At 40.7% G+C, this 23,010-nt stretch overlaps 1 protein-coding gene across 3 annotated transcripts in view; it reads right to left on the reverse strand.

Annotated features, from left to right (window-relative positions):
• Nucleotides 1-22,307, reverse strand: part of ADGRL4 (adhesion G protein-coupled receptor L4) — a 76,908-nt gene extending 54,601 nt beyond the window's left edge. Inside the window, exons 1-3 of one of the 3 annotated variants that reach the window (XM_037404308.1) lie at nt 22,214-22,307; nt 21,692-21,752; nt 20,038-20,187 (exon numbers count right to left, since the gene is read on the reverse strand). In XM_037404308.1, coding sequence (XP_037260205.1) covers nt 20,038-20,187; nt 21,692-21,713 — 172 coding nt within the window. In that variant the 5' untranslated portion in view covers nt 21,714-21,752; nt 22,214-22,307. Of the gene's footprint in view, nt 1-20,037; nt 20,188-21,691; nt 22,193-22,213 lie in introns of those variants that run through there. The other 2 variants (XM_037404309.1, XM_037404307.1) reach the window with 2 other exon arrangements.
• Between the last annotated feature and the right edge of the window lie 703 nt (nt 22,308-23,010).

Consider the following 23,010-nt stretch of genomic DNA (forward strand, 5'->3'; position numbering starts at 1 on the left):
TTTTTTTTTTTTTTCTTCTCTTTCTGCTGCTTATTGCCATGATGTCTGCCTAAATCCTGAAGCAGGCTGTCAGTGGAAATCTCAGTGCTGTTTCCACTTCCTTCCCTTTTAATAGCTAGTTCAAGAAAGAGGTAGTAAATTGGCATCTGGAGTATTGGGGCCCAGGAAACTACTCAGCTGCAATTGAAATCTGGTGTGTGTCAGGTGTGACGAGTTCTGGGAAAAAAAAATCATGAACTTCCATAAACAAACCGCAACTGCCAGAATTACAGCACTGTGATGAACGGGGCTCTTCAATGAACAGAGTGCTCCTTGGTCACTGATAAAGGATTATTCATTTATCTAATAATTAAACCCTTCGATAACGAAATATTTTTTTAAGAGGAGGAGGAGAAAAAACAGCAACAAGTACTTTGCTTGAGCAGATGTAAAACTGACACATCTGCCTCCCTCGATACTAGCAAATTGGCTCTTTCAATATGTTTCATTTGTTCTCCTGCCAATTGCTGATCTCTTGTCAATTTACTCTCAAACTTGGAAGAAAATTAAATGGTTTGATGACATACTGGTTTCTGTATTTTATCTTTGAAATGCAAAATATATATTTCAATGATCTTAGAAATGTCTCACATCTTTGAAATCTTTGCAATTGTAAGGTGTTGGGCTTGATCCCCATCTGGAACATAAGGGCATAACTCTATCTAACTAAATTAAGCTAGGCAGTTTATCACAGCTGGTGATCTTGTCCATAGTTTTTCTGCAGATTAACACAGAACATGTCATACACTTATTTAGAAATATGCAGTGTGAAAGGGGGTGACCCCCTATATGCTTTAGGCATGCTTGAAAATGCCTGTACTAGATGATTGCCTAAAAATGCTTCCTAATAGCCTTAAATACTTAAAATGAAATGACGGAACTGTCATCACAGCAAATCACACAAGGAAAGAAAAATGATAGCAGCATTAACTGCATCAGCCACCTGCTCTACAAAGGTGATTAAAATGATGGAAACAGTATGTTGGCTATGCCATACATGCAGGCTAAAACCCCCAGCAGGTCCAATATTCTATGCTACTAGTTGTAATTTATATGCCTATAATTTATACTATACTATAATTTATACAACATTTATCAAAATGCCAGCTGGAAAAGACGGGCTGCTGAATGGGGTACTCTTAATTCCTTGCTCTGTGGCTACTTACTCCTTTAGTCACAACTTGACAAAAGGATTTTGGCACCAAAACCAGGACCTTGACAAATGCCTGTGTTGTGCTCCTTGATATGCTCAGGACTGCCTTGACCCTGCCACTGAGAAGCAGCCTAGTCCCTATTTTTTAGCGATGCCTCAATTCCACTGGGAAATGTTTGCCAAGGGAATGAGGGTCTATAAACATAGTGTGCCTAATGCACCTGGGGGAACCTGTGCTGCACTCAGTGCAGCTGAAGTCACTTTTATTCAAACACGGGAAGAAGAAAAGCAGAAAGAGAAGGAGGTAGTGGCAATGTCCTTTTCATAGGCAGGGTTTTAGCACATGGGAGTTTAAAGGCAGCCCTAAACAAACCTGCTCTCTTCTGGTCCTGACAGCACCCTAATGATGGAGCCTCAGGCAGTGCCTGAGCAGGAACACCCCCCACCCCTCCCACTGAAGCTGCTCCCATTGGCAAAAGCAATTCAATGCCCCAAGCCCATGAGTGCATCGCTCCAGCCGGGAAGGTAATGCCTTCATGCTCGAGTCTTGATTTCAAGTTCCTGCCCTAGGGATGCCTAATGTATTTTATCCAAGAATTGTTTAAGTAAAATAATCTGTCATATAAATGAATGGAAAGAGGCTTATTTTCAGAGCCACTGCCGCTACGGATGGCCAATATAGATGATGGTGCTTACATTTGGGCATTCTTGACTGAAAACAATGGCTTCCCTCTCTTTATGCTAAGTTTACCCATCTGTAAAGCAGACACATTACAGTTTACCTAACTCAGAGAAATGGGATAATACAACTTTGGCAAAAGAAAGGCTCCATCACATTGCTTTACTAGACATAAAAAGGTAATATGAATATATGATTTTAAATCAACATTAAGATAGTGTAGACTCCGGGACATTTCTGATATTGCTTTGGCTGGATAATGTAATTCATTTTCTAACAGGCCTCTTGCTGTGCTTGATATTCCACAGAGCCAGCCTGTGTTACAAGATGTACATAGCTAATCTGCTGAGAAAAGAAATCATAAACAACACTTTATACTGCATTATTTTATTCATGAGAACATTATTCCAATCGGTACAATCTTGAAGTATGGGTTGGATCCTGGGATCATATAGCCATGCTGACATACCCCAAGTTAGTCCGCTTTAAGCATTCTTTAATTCCAGAGCAGGAAAGTAGTGCAAAATGCTTAAGGCTGTCATATCTGGTTTAAAACTTCCTTATACATTTTTTTTTCTTTCTTCTTTCGTTTTTGCATAGTTGTATAAGGAAAAATCTCATTCTGCTATTACCCATACCTTCCTAAGTGAGTAGTCTGAGCAGGGTATTAAGTGCATTAGCAGCTAGTTTCCAGGGTGGACGTGACAGCCTCTGCCTCTGCCCAGCGCAGCATGTTTGGCTTTGGGGAGCACCCAGAGCAGGCACTCAGCACTGCAAGGAACAGGGACCCCTTCAGCAAGTTTATGTTGGTTTTTTTTTCCAGGAGCTGGACTGAAATTTTTGTAGTATGTACAAAGTATCCACAGATTCCATACAAGTCAGCCATCACATATTTTCAGGAGCATTGTTTTCACAGGATAATCCATAGTGATATACAAAATGAAACCTGTTATCTCTTGGATGAATGCATTTTAATGTCCAAGGATAAGCATGGGTAAGCGACACAAAGAAGACTGAAGATTTGCAGAGCAGTGACAAGAACTGGCAGAAAAGAAAACTAGTTTCTTTAGAAGTGGCTTCTCAGGGGTCACGTCCCACTATAAGTTAACTGTACAAATCCCCACTTGTGCAGTATATAGAAATTAGTACTAAACCTTCATTAGACACTATAACTAGAAATTATTTGAGAGGTAGATCCCAAGGTCGTGCAGACATTGACCAGAAGATTGTTCCAGATCAGATGCTGAGAGCTGTCTCCCATGACAGTCCTGGATACTAAGCTACTGTTAAATGTCTGTCTTGTCACAGATTTATTCTGTATGTGCTTAAAACTGAACCATGTCACATATTTGGCAGGAAGTGTAATCCCTCCACAAAGAGGATTTGATCCTTGGTGTGATCCTGCTGTTCTCAGGCAGGAATAGCTCTTGGTAAAGCCCGTGCAAGGTCTGTCTGTGTATTTCCGTTTTGAGTAAGCAACAAGCCCCAAACATGCGGTTACGAGAGCAAAAGCTCCTTTCCCCAGTTATCCGCATGGCCCAGATGGCACGAGAAGAGATGGACTGCAGATACAAACCACACAGTGCACAGACATGATGCCTACATCTGAACCGGTACAGAGAAACCGCATTTTTTTTTTAAATTGCTTTCCAAAGTCCCAAGTGGCAGGTGATGCAAACAGCAGCACAAGAACCGCTGTGAAAGAGAGCAAGGCATGGCTCCTGGTTTGGAAAGCACCAGACAAAAGCACTGAATGAATGACCGCTCGAGGATCCTCCCCTAGAGCCCACAGCTTCAGAATTCCCCTGTCAAATTGACTCCCAGTTTTGAGACTCTCTCTGACTTCCCCTTCTCCTTTCTTCTCTTCAGACCATCGTGGCAGTCCTCCTCCCTCACCTAACAACCATGCCATGCCTTTCTGTCCTTTCTCTCTGACTACATTGCCTAGCTTTAGCCAGTCCTATCTCTCTGCCATTCCTTGTGCTCTGGTGGTACTCCTCCCATGTGACGCCCCGTTGCTGAAAGGTACACATGGGGGATGCCCTGCTCCCTTTGCTTCAAAACCCCTGATGTGAATCTTGGCCATGGCTGAAAGTCTTCCAAGAAAAAAGGGAAGAGTGGCAGGGTGAGCCTGCAGTTATCTTCTGGTCTGATTGCTCTCAATCTCTTCTAAAATAATGGAATAAATAATATCAGCGTAAAAATCATCTGGAACAACAAGGGAACCATGACCAATAAATAGTTTGTATTTTCAAAGAACCGATCATGCCAGACAAATGTAATTTCTTCTTCCCCATTTTCTGGGTTAGCGTACAGAAGGAACAGAGTGGCTGCAATATATCTGGGCTGTAGTATAGCATTTGATACAGTGGCTCACAAAATCTTATTAGAAAAATAATTTATAATGTCTTGGATAAGAGTGCTGTCATGTGGATTGAAAACTGGCTGAAGGAATGTAAACAAAGGATAATGAGTCATGACAAACAGCACTGCACTGAACTGTGAAGAGGCATCCAGTTGGGTTGCCACAGGAGTTGGTGTTAAGCCCAGTTTTATTTTACATATTTATTAATGCTCCGGAAAAAGAGATGAGCAGCCTGAGAATTAAATTCACAGATGATACTAAATTACTAGATGTTGCTAATACCAATCAAGACAGAGATAATATATCGAGGGAAAGCAGAAAGAACGGGTGCGGGAAGAGGCAGTGACCAGCTTTACCTATACAAATATGGGAGGGAGGGTTTTCTGTCCCAACTGATAATAATGGGAGCCCACAGACAGACCAGCCAAAAGCAGTTTGCATCTGGGCTGTCAAAGGCTGGTGCAGAGAAATAAAACCAAAATCAGCTAGGAGATAATTATTAATTATAACATTTCTCCAAAAGATCCCAGAGAAGGTTTCATTCTCATTTCTTAGTCTCACTAAATTTCAACATTTGGGGTTTTCTAAGGTTTTGTCTAGTTGCATGCTATAGATTGGTATATAGCAATGTAATACACAGTCATTTGTCTTTACACCACTATGTTATGTCGCTTTTCTAAGGAGAAATCAGTGGTAAAAACCTTGCCATTTTCTTTGCATACCTTGTTTACTTATACTATTAACATGAAGAGAACTGATGTAGTAAAAACAGACACAGAGGTAATAAACTCTTTCAGGAATTTCACTCTCTACAAGCAACTCGACCCACCCAAATCGAATCTGCTTAGTGATGTAAAAGAAAAACAAAACAAAACTCTAGCTATTTGCAGCAGCTGCCTAATAGATCCCACATTACATAATGAAAAAAAAGAATTTTTTCCCCAAGCACTATGTTCTGTGTGCTGTGGAAAAACCTGTGAAATTATTCCGTTGTCCTAATCTATATCAGTTACACTATGTGCAGAATGCTTAAGTACAACATATTTTTATTTATTTCTAATTTGTTTACAAACCACATTTATTTGATGTATTTCTAAAACTTGTGAATTAAGGTTTTGGACATTTTGTATAGATAAAAGGAATTCAGATAGTTTCAGTACCTTTTAAATGTACATAGACAATGTAAGCTATATACATGTGTGTATTTATAAGGAATATTTCCCTACTACTCTATAGCTCAAAGAGTAGAAAAATGTAAATAGACTCTAGGTCTAACCAGACTCTCCAGCTCAAGTAAAATTTTGCCTCAATTCACTCAAAATGAAGTGACACAAAATAGTTAGGAACATTTAACATAAAAATGTTTCTGAATACTTGCAGCAAACAAGACATTCTACAAGACCTGTAACTGCTGAGAACTGGCTTCCTATGATTTTTCATCTTTTTTTTGGATTTGTGCTGGAAACAGTGTTGATAACACAGAGATGTTTTAGATACTGCTGAGCGGTGCTTACACAGCGTCAAGGGCTTTTCAGGTTCTCACCCCACCCCACCAGCGAGCAGGCTGGGGGGGCACAACAAGCTGGGAGGGGACACAGCTGGGACAGCTGACCCCAACTCACCAAAGGGATATTCCATACCATATGATGTCGTACTCAGCATATAAAGATGGGGGAGGAAGAAGGGGGGGATGTTTGAAGTGGTAGTGTTTGTCTTCCCAAGTAACTGTTGCGCATGACGGAGCCCAGCTTCCCTGGCGATGGCTGAGCACCTGCCTGCCCATGGGAAACAGTGAATGAATTCCTTGGTTTGCTTTGCTCGTGTGCATGGCTTTTGCTTTACCTCTTCAACTGTCTTTATCTCAACCCATGAGTTTTCTGAGTTTTACTTTTCTGATTCTCTCCTTCATCCCAACCTGGGGGGAGTGAGTGAGCAGCTGTGTGGGTTTCAGTTGCCATCTGGGGTTAAACTTTAACACATCAGCTAAAATAAAGCCACTTGTTAAAGAACTCATTATTCCCTGTTATCATTCCTGGCTGGTAAAGACTGATATGGAAAACTGGAGAAAAATCAACCTGAGAGTGGTGCGCAGAGAGGTGCCTTCAGGTTGCTTCAAGTTATGACAGGGGACGACCTCAGCAAAGGAGTGAAAACCACATCTGGCCCCAAGTACAAATCCTGAATGCCCGAGGATCTGATTTCAGGCACAGCATGGCACAGAGTGCAGTCCATCCATGACTGCCGTAAGAGATGAAATGAATCAGCCTCTTGAAATATCGGTCATTGTCAGTGGCCACTGTTTTTTTCATATAAGTATTGCCAAAGAGACTACTAAGGGAGCAAGGTTAAAAATTTCCAGGAGGAGTTTGGTTGTAGTAGTATCCAAGTAAATATAAATTTTGGGTTTGTACAGTGCTATTACTTGCATGACATAAACCAGTAGTGTGTGGATGCTTTACTTTTTAAGGGAATGCTACATCTCATAAAATTCTTAGGACTGGCCAGGGAAAGATGCCCAGGCCTGAATTTCATTTGATGAAAACTGGTGCAGTTACTTTAAATTTAGAGAATGGCTTTCAAAAAGATGATAAAAAGTCATTTCCATGGGTTCCATTATAATTTTCTCTTTCGTCTCAAGAATTGAACACATCTTTTCTGTGGAATATTTGCAGAGACTTCCTCCCACCGAAATTTGTGCAGAAGTTAAACCCAAATTTGCCTGGAAAAGTTATGTTGAGCTTGTTTCTGGCAGCAATCTGGCAGCAGCTTTATATCTGCACAGCATGGTGATTATCTCACAAATTCACAATACTTTATAATTCCGAACCATACTATTTTCCATAGAGGCAATATCCTCGGTGCTAGTCTGAATGCTCTGAATGTTAAGTGTCTGGCTCTGGCTAGATTCTCTACATTTTCTGTCCGTGAACACGTAGCACATGGCCCTTGATTACTACTTTTAAATTGATCTGTGTCTGCTATGAAAATATATTGCTTCATAAAAGTCTTTCAGAGTATCAGCTTCCAAATTAATGATTTTTCTCTCAAGCTCTGACTTTGAGAGCTTACAGTACGGAATCGTGCAGTCCAGCTACTTGAATCAAATTGAAATCCATCCATCTACAATTCAGATCCAAATTCTTTCAGTGCTGTTGGCTCATTGCTACGTAAAGAGCAGCTGTTGTCCCGTTAAAGTGACTGTAAATAATTCTAACTTCAAGCTTCAAAATTCACCCTGCTTCACCGGGGACCACTTAATCCCCAGGATGTTCCTGGGTTTGGTCTTCAGGTGGTGGGAGGTACATCAGTCTGCAGTAATGGATAGCGCTGTGCTGCTTTACACCCGGTGAGGAACTGGCCCAGGGTAGAGTCAGTGCACAGGAGCGCGGTGCTGCCTGCTCTGGCTGGGTATGGGGGCATGCGGGGTCATTACGCCTGGCCAGAAACCCTGACTGGTTGTGCTAATCGCGCAGGGCGCTTGCACCCATATACTACAGGCGAGGAGGTGAAAAACGCTAGGGTTTCTTTCTCACTCTGTGACCACCTCTCATTTTTTCATCCCCAATAAGCCTGTTAGTGTCCTTTTTGGGAGGTTACAATCCATTCTGTAACACAAACAGTACCACACCAGGGAAAGACTTGTTTACAGCGGAGATTCAGTAAAGTGTCTAAAGGAAGAATTTTCCAATGAAAAGAGATGGGCCCTAACCAAGAAGGAAGGTACTTGTTGTTAAAGCAACTATATCAGAATAGCAGATGAATCATGATGTGATAGCACTATTTGAAAGGATGTTTTGAATGGAGCTGTCAGCAAGTATTTTAATAGCAAGTCTTCAATTTCTGCTTTATGGGGTTTTTAACCACCAAGAAGAAAACATAAGTAACAAGGAGGGATTCAGGAATTGTTTAGTGTTTGCCTGTTCAAAGAAAGAAAAAGAGCCCTCCACATGCATTGCAGCTAAATTACCGTTATGGTGGTTTTTTCCTCCATTTGCAGATGTTAAACACTCTAATAATGCAAAGTCCTTATGATTTTCTAAATCTTCTCAATAAGGAGGATATTATCTACTTATTTAATTACTGAATCTCCAACAGCAAGGAGCTGCTACCACCAGCAGCTCCAGCTCATTCACATAGCTCCCCTCCCTAATTAAAGGGTCTTTGCAGTTAAAAATAAAGTAATAAATCAATCAAAAGCCCAAACCGCCAACAGATGATGGGGGGAAAAAAAAAAAAAAAGCACTTCAGGGACAGATTTTCAATTGCTCAGCACCCACAACTGGGATTATTCTTTTGAAACAACTCAGTCCTCCTTTAGGCACCTAGGATAGAGCCAGGCAGTTCAAAAGTGCTCAACATATATTTCTGTGGAAAATCCACCCCTAACTGTGGCTTTGTGTCCTACAGCCATTGTGGCTTGCAAAAGTCAATCATAAGTCACCTCCCTGTTGGAGGAAAGTCATCAGCATCACCCCTTCTGCAGGGAACTGTAATAAAATACATTACTGTACTCATCCGTGCTCTTGACATTGCTTAGTGCAACAAGAACAGAGCAGCAGGTATATCAAGAGACTATTTCTACCACGCTGCCAGTGAAAGCAGCAATAGCCCTGCACTTGGATTTCTGTTGCAGACTCAAACCCGTATGACCGTATTGCAGCACAGACCCCTTACTCGTTTGAATATCCAGCTCAGATTTGCATGCTGCTGTCTGCACGGCATTCCTTGAGCGTAATGTGCCATTGTCAGGTTAAAGGTTTTCTGAATGTTTGTCAGTCTAAGACCAAACCTTGAGTAAAAATTCAAAAGTGCTTTACAGCTAATAAAAGCTGCAATAGGTTTCTCTGGAAACAGAGAATACAGCCCAGAAGCCTTCTAGCACATCCCTTCCCTCCAACAAGAAGCATTTTGTGGTATTAGCATACTACCTGTTTATTCAAGAGGTTGTAGAAAAAGTTCAGTTAACAGTTCTCTTCTTTGCAGCCCACAGCTGTATAAATATTATCCCAGCCTCTCCTTTGACATCTGTCTAAGCCTCAGACCTCACGTGCGAAATGATACAAATAGAGCTGAACAATTCTGTAGCCCACCACTGTGTCCTGACACACCTAGGACTGAATATCTAGCCTCTCCTGTAAGAGCAGTGACGCTGTATGATGCACCCCTGAAGCGACCTCGTTTTCTAAAGACAGCTTTACTAGGAATTTCCTAAATTTTAACCATGGAGCTGAGTATGATGAAAGCTTTGTGGAATCAATGTACCAAGATTTGCATCACAAGCCTAAAAAAGCAGCCAGATCACAGCCCTGCATCATTTACAACTGCTACCCCACATAGTTTCTATTTTGATTGGCCCAGATGTAAAGTTGTGTTAAGTTTTAGAAACTTCTCATCTCTGCTTTCAAGTCAAATCACTTCTGAAGGCTATTTGCCTTTCCCATTTTCTCTGTGGTAGTTAAGGAGATGAAATTCTTTCTGTATGCACCAGATATCCCTTACACAATGGGACAGAAATATTGATGTTTTTATATTGCACAGTGGGTTGTATTTATGAATTGATGCATGCTTCATCATTGCTCTAAATAATGAAATGTTTTGGATAGGTACAAAGGGCCCAAACCTGTTTGTCTGAGTACCTCCAGCTTCCACTGATCTTCCTTCTGAACTTCTTACAGGCTGATTTTGAAATGGTAGAGCTTCCTCAGGCTCAGTGCTACCCAGCAAAATGATTTATTCAAGACAAAAAGTAAGGCAAAGCATCTGCTGTAACATGATTTTTGACCTATTCCTTTCCCACCACCACAAAGAGCTAACGCATGCAAGGCTCAGAGCTCCTATTTAGGCCCTCAGAGCTTAACTGAACTCCTCTTTCAGTTCATACCAACATCCTGTGGAGTTTCTCTGACATTTTTTTTCAGGGCCTCTGATGTTACCGAGATCAGTGATGAAGACCTTCATGTAATGCAGAGATCACTGCTGCAATAACTCCCTGCCTCCCTGACACTCCTGTCACCAGCTGTGATCCAGGGCTGTGCTGCTCAGCCCATTTGAACCTGGGGGATACCCAGAAACCATTACAACATTAGGAGGGCAGTAAGGGTCACTGTACCCACTCCCAGCCCGGGATCGAACATGAAAAGGTAGGACAACAGCCGTGGGAACGGACCTGCAGCTCTGCTGCATGGATGGGGCAGGAGAGGAGCAGCGGTCTCCTGGTGTGGGATGAATTCACCTAGTGTTCCTTCGGAAATTTCTGAGAATGAAAACTGCAATACCTCAGCCTAATTTCACATTCTTTAAAACTGAGATTCAGACACTTTGCCACAAATAAATATTAAATATATAAACATGCAAGTCACCATCTATGCTTATGTTCTCTCTCACTGTAACTTATGTAGATTGCTGCCTATGTGCATAGCTTTCATTACAAATAAAACATAAAAGCCAATGCATATCCTGAAGAGCTATTTTTCTTTATTGCAACATTATTACATGAAGCCTACTAACATAAACAGAGATTGGACTTGGCTGTTTTTGAACAAATAACCATTTATTGTCAAGGCTTTTCAGGAGCTTTCATTTTCCTTTTTGAAAAACATGATCCTGTGCCAACCTAGTAAATGTGTAACATTAAGTAATAAGCAAAATAATAGGACACCCTGCCACACTGGTTTATAGACAACTTTAGGCTGTCACAGTTGTACAAGTCTAAGTTAAGACAGAAACCCGGTTAAGTAAAGCAGACGTATTAAATCAAAACCCCACCAGCGGAGTCCCTTGGGGCATAGCTGCTTTTCCTAAATGCTAGAGCCGGCCTTTCAAGAGGGAAGATGCACAGGAATAACAATCCCAAGGGGCACAGCAGCTCGTGCGCTGCTCTCGCCTCCCCGCCACTGGAACAGCAGGCAGGAGAGCACAGCCAGAGAGCCTTTTGCCTTTTCCCTGTATCATCTCCGGGCACAGAGACAAAGAGCAGAGGCCAGAGCTGTCCCAGCCCTCAACGAGCAGCCACACTTGCAGTGGGCAGATGAAAGGAGACTCCTTGTGCCACCACCACGCAGACCTGCCTGCTCGCTCCCTCCACTGCCTGGCAGCAGGTGAAGCTCCGGGCCCTGGTACTCGGTGACTGTTAATTCCACCAGAAGTCTCCATTTTGGAGTTATTGCGAATCTCTTAAACTCTGCCTGAAGTAATCACACAACAGCCTATCCATTAGACAATGAACAGAGATTATTCAGCTTCCTTGTACCCCAGCAAAACAGCAGCTTCCTTCCTGCCAGCGATTGTGGTTGTGATTAACAGCGCAGTTCAAGGTGAAAGAAGAATGCGGTTCCAGGCGTGTAGGGCTTCCTTTAACCTCAGCAAAACACAGTGCCAGATATTTCAATTAGTGTGTACCAAGGTCACAAAATCAATTTCTTATCGCCAAAACCCACACATACTGTAAATTTCATTTTCAAGCCATAATCTCTAAATTAAATCTGTGTACCTAAAAAATATACAGTGCAAAACTGCAGTCCTTCAGCCCCCTCCTCCTGCAGCCCAGCAGCATTTTCACAAACATCACCTGGCTTTGTGCTCTATATTTAGAGCACAATGTTTGGTTAGATTCTAATCTTCTTGGAGGACGTCATTATCTCTTTCTTTGGCAAATAGAGGCCCAAAGTGTCAATTACCTTCTTAAACTCTTTCATACACACAGGGCTGAGCGGGGTTTGATATTCTGTCCGCCAACAGCTCAGTCGGCAATTTTTCACAGTCATACACAGAAAGAACTGTGCACCAGCATATCATCCTAGATAAATTACACATTTCAAATGAGGTTACAGACAACCTCACCACTCCTGGTCAGTTTATTCTGGAAGAGGAAAACAAACAAACACGCAAACAAACAAAAAGGAAAATTGCTGTTGTGCTTCGTCCTCTTTAGGACAAAGAGAACACTTCTACTATCAAACTCTATGAGTTACTAAACAAAGACAAAAGTAAAATGAGTATGCCAGATGGGTGGGATATTATATGTAAATCAATGTAGCTATGCAGAAAGTACATCGTTGTCTCTTATGTGTGTAATTCCTTATGATACATCCTTTGTTACGTGGGTAACGCTACCCTCACAGCCCCAAAGGCAGCTGCAGGATCTGATGGCTGCAGTGGACTCTGCCACATGCAGGTAGATGGTGCACGTACAGAAGATGTCTCAAGGAAGCGGAATTTATGAAAGCAAATTCTTTCCAATAAATCCCGGTCTTTTCTTAACAAAAGCTAATTTCAACTGTACAACCACAGAATGAATATAACTGACAATTCTGAGATTGCTTTCCATTTTTTCATAGGAAAGGTTGCTTTTTAGTCACATGCCTACTTATAGGCATTTATAGGTGTGTGTATATATATATATATATATATATGGACTATATAGGTCCTGTGTACATTTAATATACATGTATGAGTATACATGTTCTGGAAGTATCTTCCACCCTTTCACTTCAAACCAGCAAGTGAGAAGGATGTATTGTTACTGTTGGACCTTTTGGGACCACTTCAGATGCTGGAGATACAGGAAGTGAATCATACCTCTGGTAAACACAAAGTAAGCAGGCTCTGAAATAATGTTTAAAGCTCCTTAAATGAATTTTCCCACATCCTCTAAACATGTACTATATTGATTGATTCTTAGTACCATAAAACCGGATGAAAAGAGTATTTTCTCAAGAAAGGAAATTAGCATTATTTGGCAAGGGTTAAAGCACATTTTGAAGTAAACAAAAAAGAAACCATCCATGTGCAGCTGATCAGCTAGAAAGTTTGGGTACATTCTTGAGACAAATAACTCTTTTCTACCACATCATTTACACACGTTTTTAAAACTCTCTTTTAGATGCAAAAGGACTAATTTAAAAGAGAGACTGGATATGATTACAGATGTAACAAGAGGAAGTTTGTTTCTTCCTGGCCCATTAAAAAAAAAAAATGCATTACTATATTTTAGTCATGCTCAAAGTACCGTTTCAAGAAAATGTAAACAAAAACTGGAAAAAAAGGATAGAGTTGATTTTTTTTTTTTTGGCTCAGATCTGTGACTATAACGAATCTATCATGAGCTTGGTCCAAGGCTTGATAAAGTCAGGGTCAGTCTTACAAACGGTTATAGTGGGGTGTATCTCCGGCCCAGATGAACTGTGTTTTCTGGCACTAGGAAGGAGAGCTAACGCTCTGAAGATTCCTCTTTATCTCATTCAAGTGAGAAACTGGCAGGGAGTTTTTCATATGAGTGAGAAAACTGGACGTGGCACTTTGAATGCATGAAACAATTTGAGTCTAAATTTTATGGACTCAGCCATTTCCAGAGGTAAGACAATTGGAGTAAGACAGCCTCCACCATGTCTTATTCAGCAGGATTGTACTGTTACTTCAAACATCCTGCACTGTTTTCCATCTGACTAATGTTCACATGCATCACCAGGCACTGTTGTAACACACCACTATCCCCTTTCACATTCCGGATTTGCTCTTAAAAGCCTCAACCAAAATATATTTTCAATAGTAGCTAGTTACAGTAAGCAATTTCAGTTATAAAAAGTAAAGTCAACTCTACAAAAACTGTCTTGTCTAACAGTGTTAGCCGAGGGTATGACTATTTTCAGGAACATAAACATAGCTCTGTCTTTCGCTACTGGAAGGCAACCATGCAACAGCTGGTTAGTCCCCAGCAGTCTACATGCATCACAGCCATCAAACCCTTCCCAAATTCACAGAAAAGTGTAACATCTTGCACATGAAAAGGCAAAAGCCATACATAAAGCCACAGGTCCCCAAATAGCCAGGAACATGCTATGTTAACGTGTACATTAACACCAACACTGTCCCAGGCAAGCGGACTGTCATGCACCAGAATATCAAATCCTCCCGGCTAATCTGTCCAGAAATTTCAATGTGGGATCAAGTGTGACCTCAGCTGGGTCACACTGCACAGCTCAGCAGTCAATTTCTGCACTTCAAAAAAGGTGAAAAACTCTCAACTACATTATGACTGATGAAGACATGGAAGGGAAGAAAACTTTCAATGTCCTGGAGAGGGACCCTGAAGGCATGGGCTTAATTAAATATGATGCCTATATATGCAACAAACAGGATGGTGCCTCCAAACTCTTCTTGGGATCACCAAAAAGCCAGACACTTAAACACTGAGTAGGAATTCTGAATTTGAAGATGGCTTCTGCCCTTTCACACAGATTGTGCTCTGGTTTTACCATGGTCCACCCTGAAACTGTGTAAAAGATCCAGCAGAATTTGGCGGCAAGGGAGGAGAGATTGGGAGACACAGGAAAAGGTGGAGAAAAGGGTACAGGAGAGTGAGAGATGAGCCCAGAGGCTATGAGGAGCATGTCAAAAGGGCTGGGAATCGGTGGTCTGCTTTGGCCTCCCTTGTAGCACATCCCAAGTTTTCCAAGCTGTCACCCACTGTGTTGAGCTCTGTTATTTGTGTTTGGCTAAGGCATATCTTTCTCCTGCTGTGCTATGCTAGAGCAGCTGCAATTTGCCTTTTTATAGCTTGTGGTAACTGATAGCAGTGAAATGAATTTAGGAAGTGTGTGGATTGGATCTTCCGTATCAGTGATTTCAGACTATTCAGTAAACACAGAAGTAACATCCAGTGATGTATGCCTGCTGGTAAACAAAACAAAAAAAAACCCACCCAAAAAACAAAACCCAAAACAAAAAAATCTCTTCTGGTGAACTGGCATTGGGATTAGGCAATTTTCTATTGAAGGACACTTCTGGATAGAATGAAATGATTATACACAGTGGTTTTACAGGATCATGCTAATTTGAAAGTTAAAAATTCCGTTGGAACTGTACAGCAATTGGGTGCTGCAGAATGGCAACGGTGACACCAGTGAATCAGAAGAAATTCAGTGACTGCAATAAAGGTTGATGGTGGGACACAGTGACATCACCTTAGAGCAAGGAGCTGATGTCCCACAGGAAAGCTCCTTTTTACAGCTGGCAAAAGCCAGAGAGTCCATCATATGACCCTTAGTAAAACAAGAAAATATGTTTGTGTTCAGATATTGAGTGGGTTTTCAATTTGATTCAGCTGAGTTTACACAAATTGATCTGTGTTCTAACAGGGATTCTGTATTTTGATATGAAATACCACTTTGCACTGATGTATTTCTTGCCTCTGGAAAATGGTAAATCCTCCTCTACTGGACTTCAGAAAAAGATCCAGTGTCTTGTTTCAGTACAAAGTTTCCCTGATAGCATAAGTCCATGATCACTATTTCTGGAAGAGCTGTAACTATTTTACAAGTAAGACTGATTAATTTTGCAATATAATTTGCAAGTGACATTTACAAGGGAATATTGTGCAGGGATATCTGGGAGGGATATTGTGTTCAGACTTTTCCTGCTTGCCTGCCTACCCTCCTGGAACAAACAGCACTGCTTCATTTTCCTTCCGTATTTTACAAAGTTAAAGTAAACACTGTGATCACACTGTTTACTTTAATTTCCTGCAGTGTGCCAGCAAAGCAGCAAATTGGCAGTCAGCAATCAAGAAGCAGCCAGTATTGAAACAGCAGAGCTGCTTAGGAAAGCATCGATGATGCCAACTCATTTTTCCCTCTGTTTTAAAAATAAAATATTGGCATCTATGAAGTTTTACTTCCACCCTAATCTTCTCTAAAGGATCCAAAATTTTGTTTGTTTCCTGTAATTTTCTTTTGGAAGAAAGCTGGGATTATGAGCAACACTTAATTTATATGGCTGACTTTCTATGCAAAGAAATGGATTTACAGAAGTGGCGAATATATGCTATTTATCTGTAAAAACATGCATGGCATTTTTGCACAAGAGGAAGATAACTTGTCTATGAATCAGTCTTATCTGGACATATTTTTATTTTTATGCCAAGAGCTCTAGCTGTGCTACTTCAATTAGGTGTATGATAATGTGAAGCTAAAGCCTCGTGCATTACATTCAAAAGACACATCTGCCCAAGAACTGAGCCCTAAAAGGCACGTAGTTATATTTTCAGAGGCCATTCCCTCTCATCTAATACTACATAAAGCAAGGAATATAAATACAAAAGAAGAAGTAAGAAGAATGGGATAGTGTTTTGTACCTCAGAGGTGTAAAACTTGACAAGGTGACTCATTTATAGCTTTCTGGAAGATACCGTACAGAAGGAATTTATTGCTATGTAAGATATAATTCCAATATACAAAAGACGCCAGATCCTACAATCAGTTATTCTCCTGACTATGTGCATTTCTGCACATATTCTTACTGAAGACAATGAGATTATGAAGAGGATTAGCTTTTTGTTAGACTGGCCAAAGTATGCCTTTGGAAAGTCCAAAACATGACCTAATTTAAAGTGGTTGAAATCTTGTGGGAAAAATCGTAAGGGGATAATTATTTTAAAAGCCATGACTTTGACACCAGGAAATTAAATTCATATATATATGTCTTTATCTATACACAGCAAATCCAATAATCTTGAGCTCTCTGCAGTCACTTAGCCAGCTGGCAAAGGGAGCAAAGTAAAAACTAACAAACCCCATTCCTAAGGTATGCTGACATCAGTGATTCATGATTCATCAATAATGGCGCTAGGAAATAAATGTAACAGGGCATTATTGCCTTTTGCAGCACAGTAAACTCAAGGGAAAATGTCTAAGTGTATCACACTGAAAACACAGCTTGCAAAGAAAGAACTTTTACTAGTATTTAAGGGGTATTACAAGCAAGTGAAAGACAAACAAATGTAAACTTTTTAAAAACAGTGAGAATGTACGTATAAATAAAAAGGGACAGTTTTCCAGCTATACAGCCTTAAGAGGACTAACGTAAAATCTGGTGGGTTTTGTTCAACATTTTTACAAGGAGAAAGAATCTGAATTGCTTGTTCCAGAATAAACCCTCAAAATGACAACTGTTCTGGTTTAATTGTCTACCAGGATAAGTGCAGTGAAGAAGTTGGTTCATTGCTATGCACAATTACTAATGTTGTTGACAGTAATTATGACTCTTGCAACCTACTTAACTAACTAAAAGGGCAAATCTGTAAATACAATGTACCATATATGCTCTTTAGAAAATGCCTGTATTAGCACATAAAATTCATGATCTCCTTTGAAGGTGACTGGACTATCTTTGTTAAAGCCTAAGATTATTAACTGAAGAAAAATGTGTAGCTGTCTCTAGAACAGCAGATACACTAGCTGCTTTCACCCCGCAGAACAGCAAGATCTAATACATCATTAAAGAACTGAGGTTTTGGTTTACATTTTTGGAGCTTTAAACTATTCATGGTAGGGTTTAGCCTATATTTCTAATCCTCTTTAGAACCTACCCATTTAAAATTCAGGTTACTTGTTTACGCTGTTAGGGGACTCCTGCACAATATTAATAATACACCATGTAACATGCTGCCCTAGAGAAACATCAACTCTCTTGCAGGGGCAACAGCCCCACAGTGCTGATACAAGCTTTGCTGCTTAGCTGGAGGGTAAGTGACTTTGGGGGCTATTGAGGTATTTTACTGGAGAAAACAGTGGTCTCCTGACATGAGCCTTGCTTCAAACCTTTGCCACTTAACTGCAAAGCATCACAAATACCTCTAGTAGCTGGTTTGCCTGGACTGACATCGGAAATATTATTTTAAAGGCTGAGTTTCCAAACACTTCATATAATTCCTAATAAACAATTAATTGTTTCACAAGATTTGTGAATATGTATTTCACTGTATTGAATTTTCTTTAAATGCTCAATAAATGTTTTTATGAATTTTGAATCTGGATTTCCCTAAGAAAATACAGGCAAAAGAGAAAGTAAGAAAAAGATACTGTATGAGAAAAAAGGACAAGGAAAGTAAGGTAAATCCATCCTCACACAAATGGACGTTATGACACCATCATTGATACATATAAAGTGGATGGATTTAAGAAGGACAGCAATGTCAGTAAAGAACAACAGTTGTCTTTACTGCAAGTTTAATTGATGATTCATAAGCACAACTTTCTAGAAAAGTACAGACAATGTAGTGGATACCAGTTCATGGAAGATAAGTAAATGCTGGTTTGATTTGTGTGAGGCATTATTGCTAAAAATTGACTTGTTTTGTTTCTTCCTCTGCATTGTTCACAAGCACAGGCCCTTGACTCTGTAAACATAATGTGCACTTAACTTTCAAATCAACCAGCTTGCTCATGGTAGTAAAATTGAATTAGTGCAAATACAATACTAGTGCGGTGAAGGCCATTCTGCCTTATTTTCTTTTGACCAGCTCAACAGACAAATAATGATTGACCTATATTCAGGGCAAGGTTGGCATTAAATTCAAGGAATATGTTTAGTGACGATGTGACACATGATGCAAAGAGGAGGCTGAGAGAACAGGATTTGTTCAGGCTTCAGAAGAGAAGTCAAAGGGGAGATCATATTGCTGTCTACAGCTACCTAATGTGGGTGGTGTGTGTGTCACAGAGCTTTACAGAGGAGAAGAAGCAAAACTGTTATTAAAAATGTACAGTGGTAAGTGCATGTGAGAGGCAAAAGTTAACATAACTCTGCAACTAGATATCAGAAAAAAAATTTTCAAAGTTACGGTAGTTAAACACTGCAACAGGGGCCCAGAAAGGTGTGTGGTCTTCATCTTTGGAGATAATCAAAACTTGGCTTGACAAGGCCCTGGGCAACCTTCTTTAAATTGCGCCTACTCTGAGAGGGGAGGTGGACCAGATGACCACCAGAGGTCTCTTCCAATCTAAATTATTATATGATTTTTATGATTCCTTATTGTTCATTAGTTTAGCCAGCTGTATTTCTCTCTAAGCATTCCCACCTTTAAAAAGGTAGGCAGTTTTCTTAGGAAAAAAGTCTTTGCATTCTAAATTTTCCCAAAACAAGTGCACTTCCAAGTGCACCATGGCAAATGAGCTATAAAAATCCAAACTAAACGTCGGTCGCTCATCTGTGCTCACACCAAACTGAAGCGCCTCTGTTGCTGCTAAATTTCCCAAGATGCATGAAACACAAAAGCTGACCAAACAGATGGTTAATATTTATAACTACTTCTCAGGACACTGAAAACTGACAAGATTCATAGCAATTTCAGCCTGCCTGCAGCTGGACATAGCTATATGTATCGAGAGAAATAAGTACCAGAGCTATTAACAGTGGAGGACAACTCAAAAATGAAGGTAGGGAAAATATCCTTTTCTTTGGATGGAAGATAGAAGTATCCAGAGGCAGACCCATCTGTAGAATTTCTGGCATATTTCCCTTGCAAGCAGCTGTAGTGGAGAAATTAACATTGGCCTCACATGCAGGCACGTCTCTGTGGCACATACACCTCCTCAGTCTTCTAGAGTAGCCCAGGAGCTGTGTTTGATCATGATCAGCTGCTGAGAAGAGTGGCCTAGTGCTATGCATGTGTGTGTGAGATGTGGGGGCTGTAAAGTAGCAGCCATGCCAACTCCAAGCTTCAGAAGTCCTGAGTCACAAGGGAAATTGCTGAAGCTAAATCAGAGGAGATACATCAGCATGCCTCATGGAAAAGGAAAGCTGGAAAACAGGTCATACTCAACTGAGATGCACAGTATGTTATATTAAAATAGTAGGCTGAGAGTAGCTTGTAAGATTTCTCAGAAACTGAATTTTTTTTTGGCTTTGAAAGCATGCCAGTGTAAGGTGTTGTGATGTGAAGTTTAATCCTTGAGCTAATAGACTCTCGAGTAAGTTTTTCGAGTGAACACATAAAAGCAATGCATATAGGTAAAATCTGTTTACCGTAACAGAACGTTATGCCATTTCCCGTATATCCTTGGGAGCAATAGCAGCCTGTTGTTCCACCCTGAACTTCACACCGGGCATCTTTGTGGCACGTCATGTTGCAGCTTGCAGAAGTGCATCCATAGTCCAGCAGACTGGAAATCAGAACTGACACAAAGGAAAACCAAACTTGTTTCTTTATCTGAAGAACTCCATTCCGAGCTCTAAAATCAGATCTGGGAACAAGGTATCCACAAAATTGGTGTATTCCAGTAAACTTAACATCATCACAGATTCAGTTATATTGCAGGGGCAGGACCAAAAACTACAGGTACTTCTTTGGTAAAACTACCCACATGCTAGAAATAGCAGACACTGTAGATTAAGAACTTGTATATGTGCTCAATCAGTATAAAATTGGTAACCAGCGCAGAAGTTACTCAGTGATCTGAGGAAAACATTTGAAAGGCTTTCAAGGCTCTCTAGTACTTTCCAGGAAAGCACAGACATTTATTTGCACTCTGAATTATATATTGAGTGTAATCCAAACTGCCCTACACATATCAAGTGAAAATACCAAAGAGGGTTCCCCTGAAGAGAGGTTTTATTTTTACAAGCACTTCCACACTTGTGTAGCTAACACATATGCATGGTCTGCGAGAATAAAATGAAATGTCTCAATATTTACAGCATTATGACATTACGGTTTAAAAACTTAATAAAATTATTTAATCTCTTAAAATACTATTTCGGTATTATGGAAGCATTGTCTTCTTTTTTCCATCTACTGGATGATTCCTAAATGGTGTAACTACTTTCCCATTGTATGAATGCATATGCTTTTCAACACAAAGAAAAAAGAAATCACTCCCTTTGAGAAAACTCACAGCTCACTGAATAATTATACACACCCTCTAACCGGTTAGAAATAAGGCAGTTAACTCGGAAGGGAAAGTATGTTTTTTACTTTGTACTTTATTAATTGTTAGCAGGACATAGTGAGGGTTGCAGAAAGCAAAGAGCCTTTTAGCTGTTGTCTTCTCCTGCAGTTCTGCTTTTCCCTACCCAAATATTGTTTTGGATATTCACTATCCTAGTGTCATAAGTACAAATTTCATTGCTTCAGGAAATCTCACTGAAGCATTGTTTTCTTGGACAAATTAAAATTTCACAAAAAATTCAAAAGCTTGAAAATTCCACATAATTTTCTAACAATTATATATAATGCAAATCAGTTTGGATATCACCAAGTTTCATCTTTTCCCTCTGTTTTTGAGAGAGGAGACCATCTTCCAGAGTTTAAAACAGAAACCTGTGTGATTCTGTTACTGTTTTACTGTCCACAGCATGCGAAATCTAAAAACCTCCCAAGCAGATGGAGAGAGAGAAAAAACCCAAACCAAACCAAACCCATGGTAACCCGTGATGTTTCTGGTTTTTACAGAACAACACCCACAGTGAGATAAAGACTGGCATTTGTGGGATTTGGTTTTGGGATGATGTTAACCATGCAATTACCGAATCCAGTAGCAGCTCTGATCAAAGATACGGGGACTTTCAGACCCGTGTACCCACAGCTTTCCACCACCTCCAACACACTCATTTCTCCTTACCAGACCCCCACTCCCTTCCCACCTGTTACTCGCTCCCTGAGTGCGTAGCTTTCACCTACCTAGGAATGGAAGCAGTTTCATTGGTGATGCTCTTGCTGTGCAGTGCCTGGTGCAGAGTCCCTGTGTCACAGAAAAAACCTCCCTGCCTTAAAATGTAGGATCATGTGCAAAACGCGCACACATGCCTACCAGGAAAGCAACGTCCTGGTGCAGGCGCAGACCTGACACTGCCCTCAGTCCAAACTCCACGTTTCCAAAAGCTCCTGAGACTCACAGGCAGGACAGGAGGAGTCAGGAGAGGCTGAGGAACTCGTCTTCTGGCGAGTAGGGAATAAATGAGAAAGTAAAAGAGAAGCAGGAGCCTGGGTCTTGCAGAGTATATCAGAGGTGACGCAGGGGTGATTGGGTTAGAGAAGCACGGGTTAAAGGAGCTGCTTGGGACTGCAGCCTTCTGGCAGAAGGAGTAAAGGAGCAGCAGAATGGTGGAGCAGATCAGGGAGGGTGAGGAAGAGGCGGAGTGGATTAGTAACTAGCTCAGGGTTTAAAAGCTCGGAGGTAACGGTCTACATGCTTCCTTCCACCTTTTCCTGGTGAGCTGAGTATATGTGAGCTCCAAGACCTGTTGTTTGGGAGACAGTCTTGGATGACTGCAGTCCTTTCTACTGCTTTCTTCGATTTTGAGATATAGCCTTACTGCAGCCAAGCAGTGTTGCTTTAAAGATAAAGGCCTGTGAGGAGGTACAGGAAATCCACTGAACTCCACTTTGAGAGGAAAACAAAGATGTATAGGCAGGGAGGCAAAAGGCAGGAAGGCAATTGTATGGCCAGGAATCTCAAAAGCCAAAGGAGCTGAAGTTTCTATGAGGCTGTGGGACTAAAATAGTGGGTGTTGTGTAATAGGACATAATCAGTATAGCCAATTTGGTAAAGCATTTGGCATGTCTTTGTGTTACACATGAGAATGGTTCTATCCTTGTTATAGCATCCTAATTGATGAGAGTTCAGCATGTACTTATATTATGCATGGACATGGCAATAGTTTCTCTAATCTTGTTACGGATGTTGCGCATACCATCATTTCCCAGCTTCTTGGAAATGACGACTCACATATTGAAGCACTGTAAAACTGAAGCACAGATGTATGCCTGTCTTTATAGATGGAAGCCGAGGGACATGCAAAAGCAGCCGTGCTACTAGAAAAGTGGAGAATCTCTAAACTAAGTAAAATGGACATGAGGCTGTAGAATACCATCGTGATAAAGCAGCTTAAGTCTGACTAGAAAGTTTTGAGGTTCAGACATTGGTAAGGAACTGATCAGAAAGCACCAGCCTGCTTTTAGGAATTGTCTGTGGATGTGGCAACATTTTTTCTAAACTT

Source organism: Falco rusticolus, chromosome 11, assembly GCF_015220075.1.
Source record: "Falco rusticolus isolate bFalRus1 chromosome 11, bFalRus1.pri, whole genome shotgun sequence".
Lineage (NCBI taxonomy): Eukaryota > Metazoa > Chordata > Aves > Falconiformes > Falconidae > Falco > Falco rusticolus.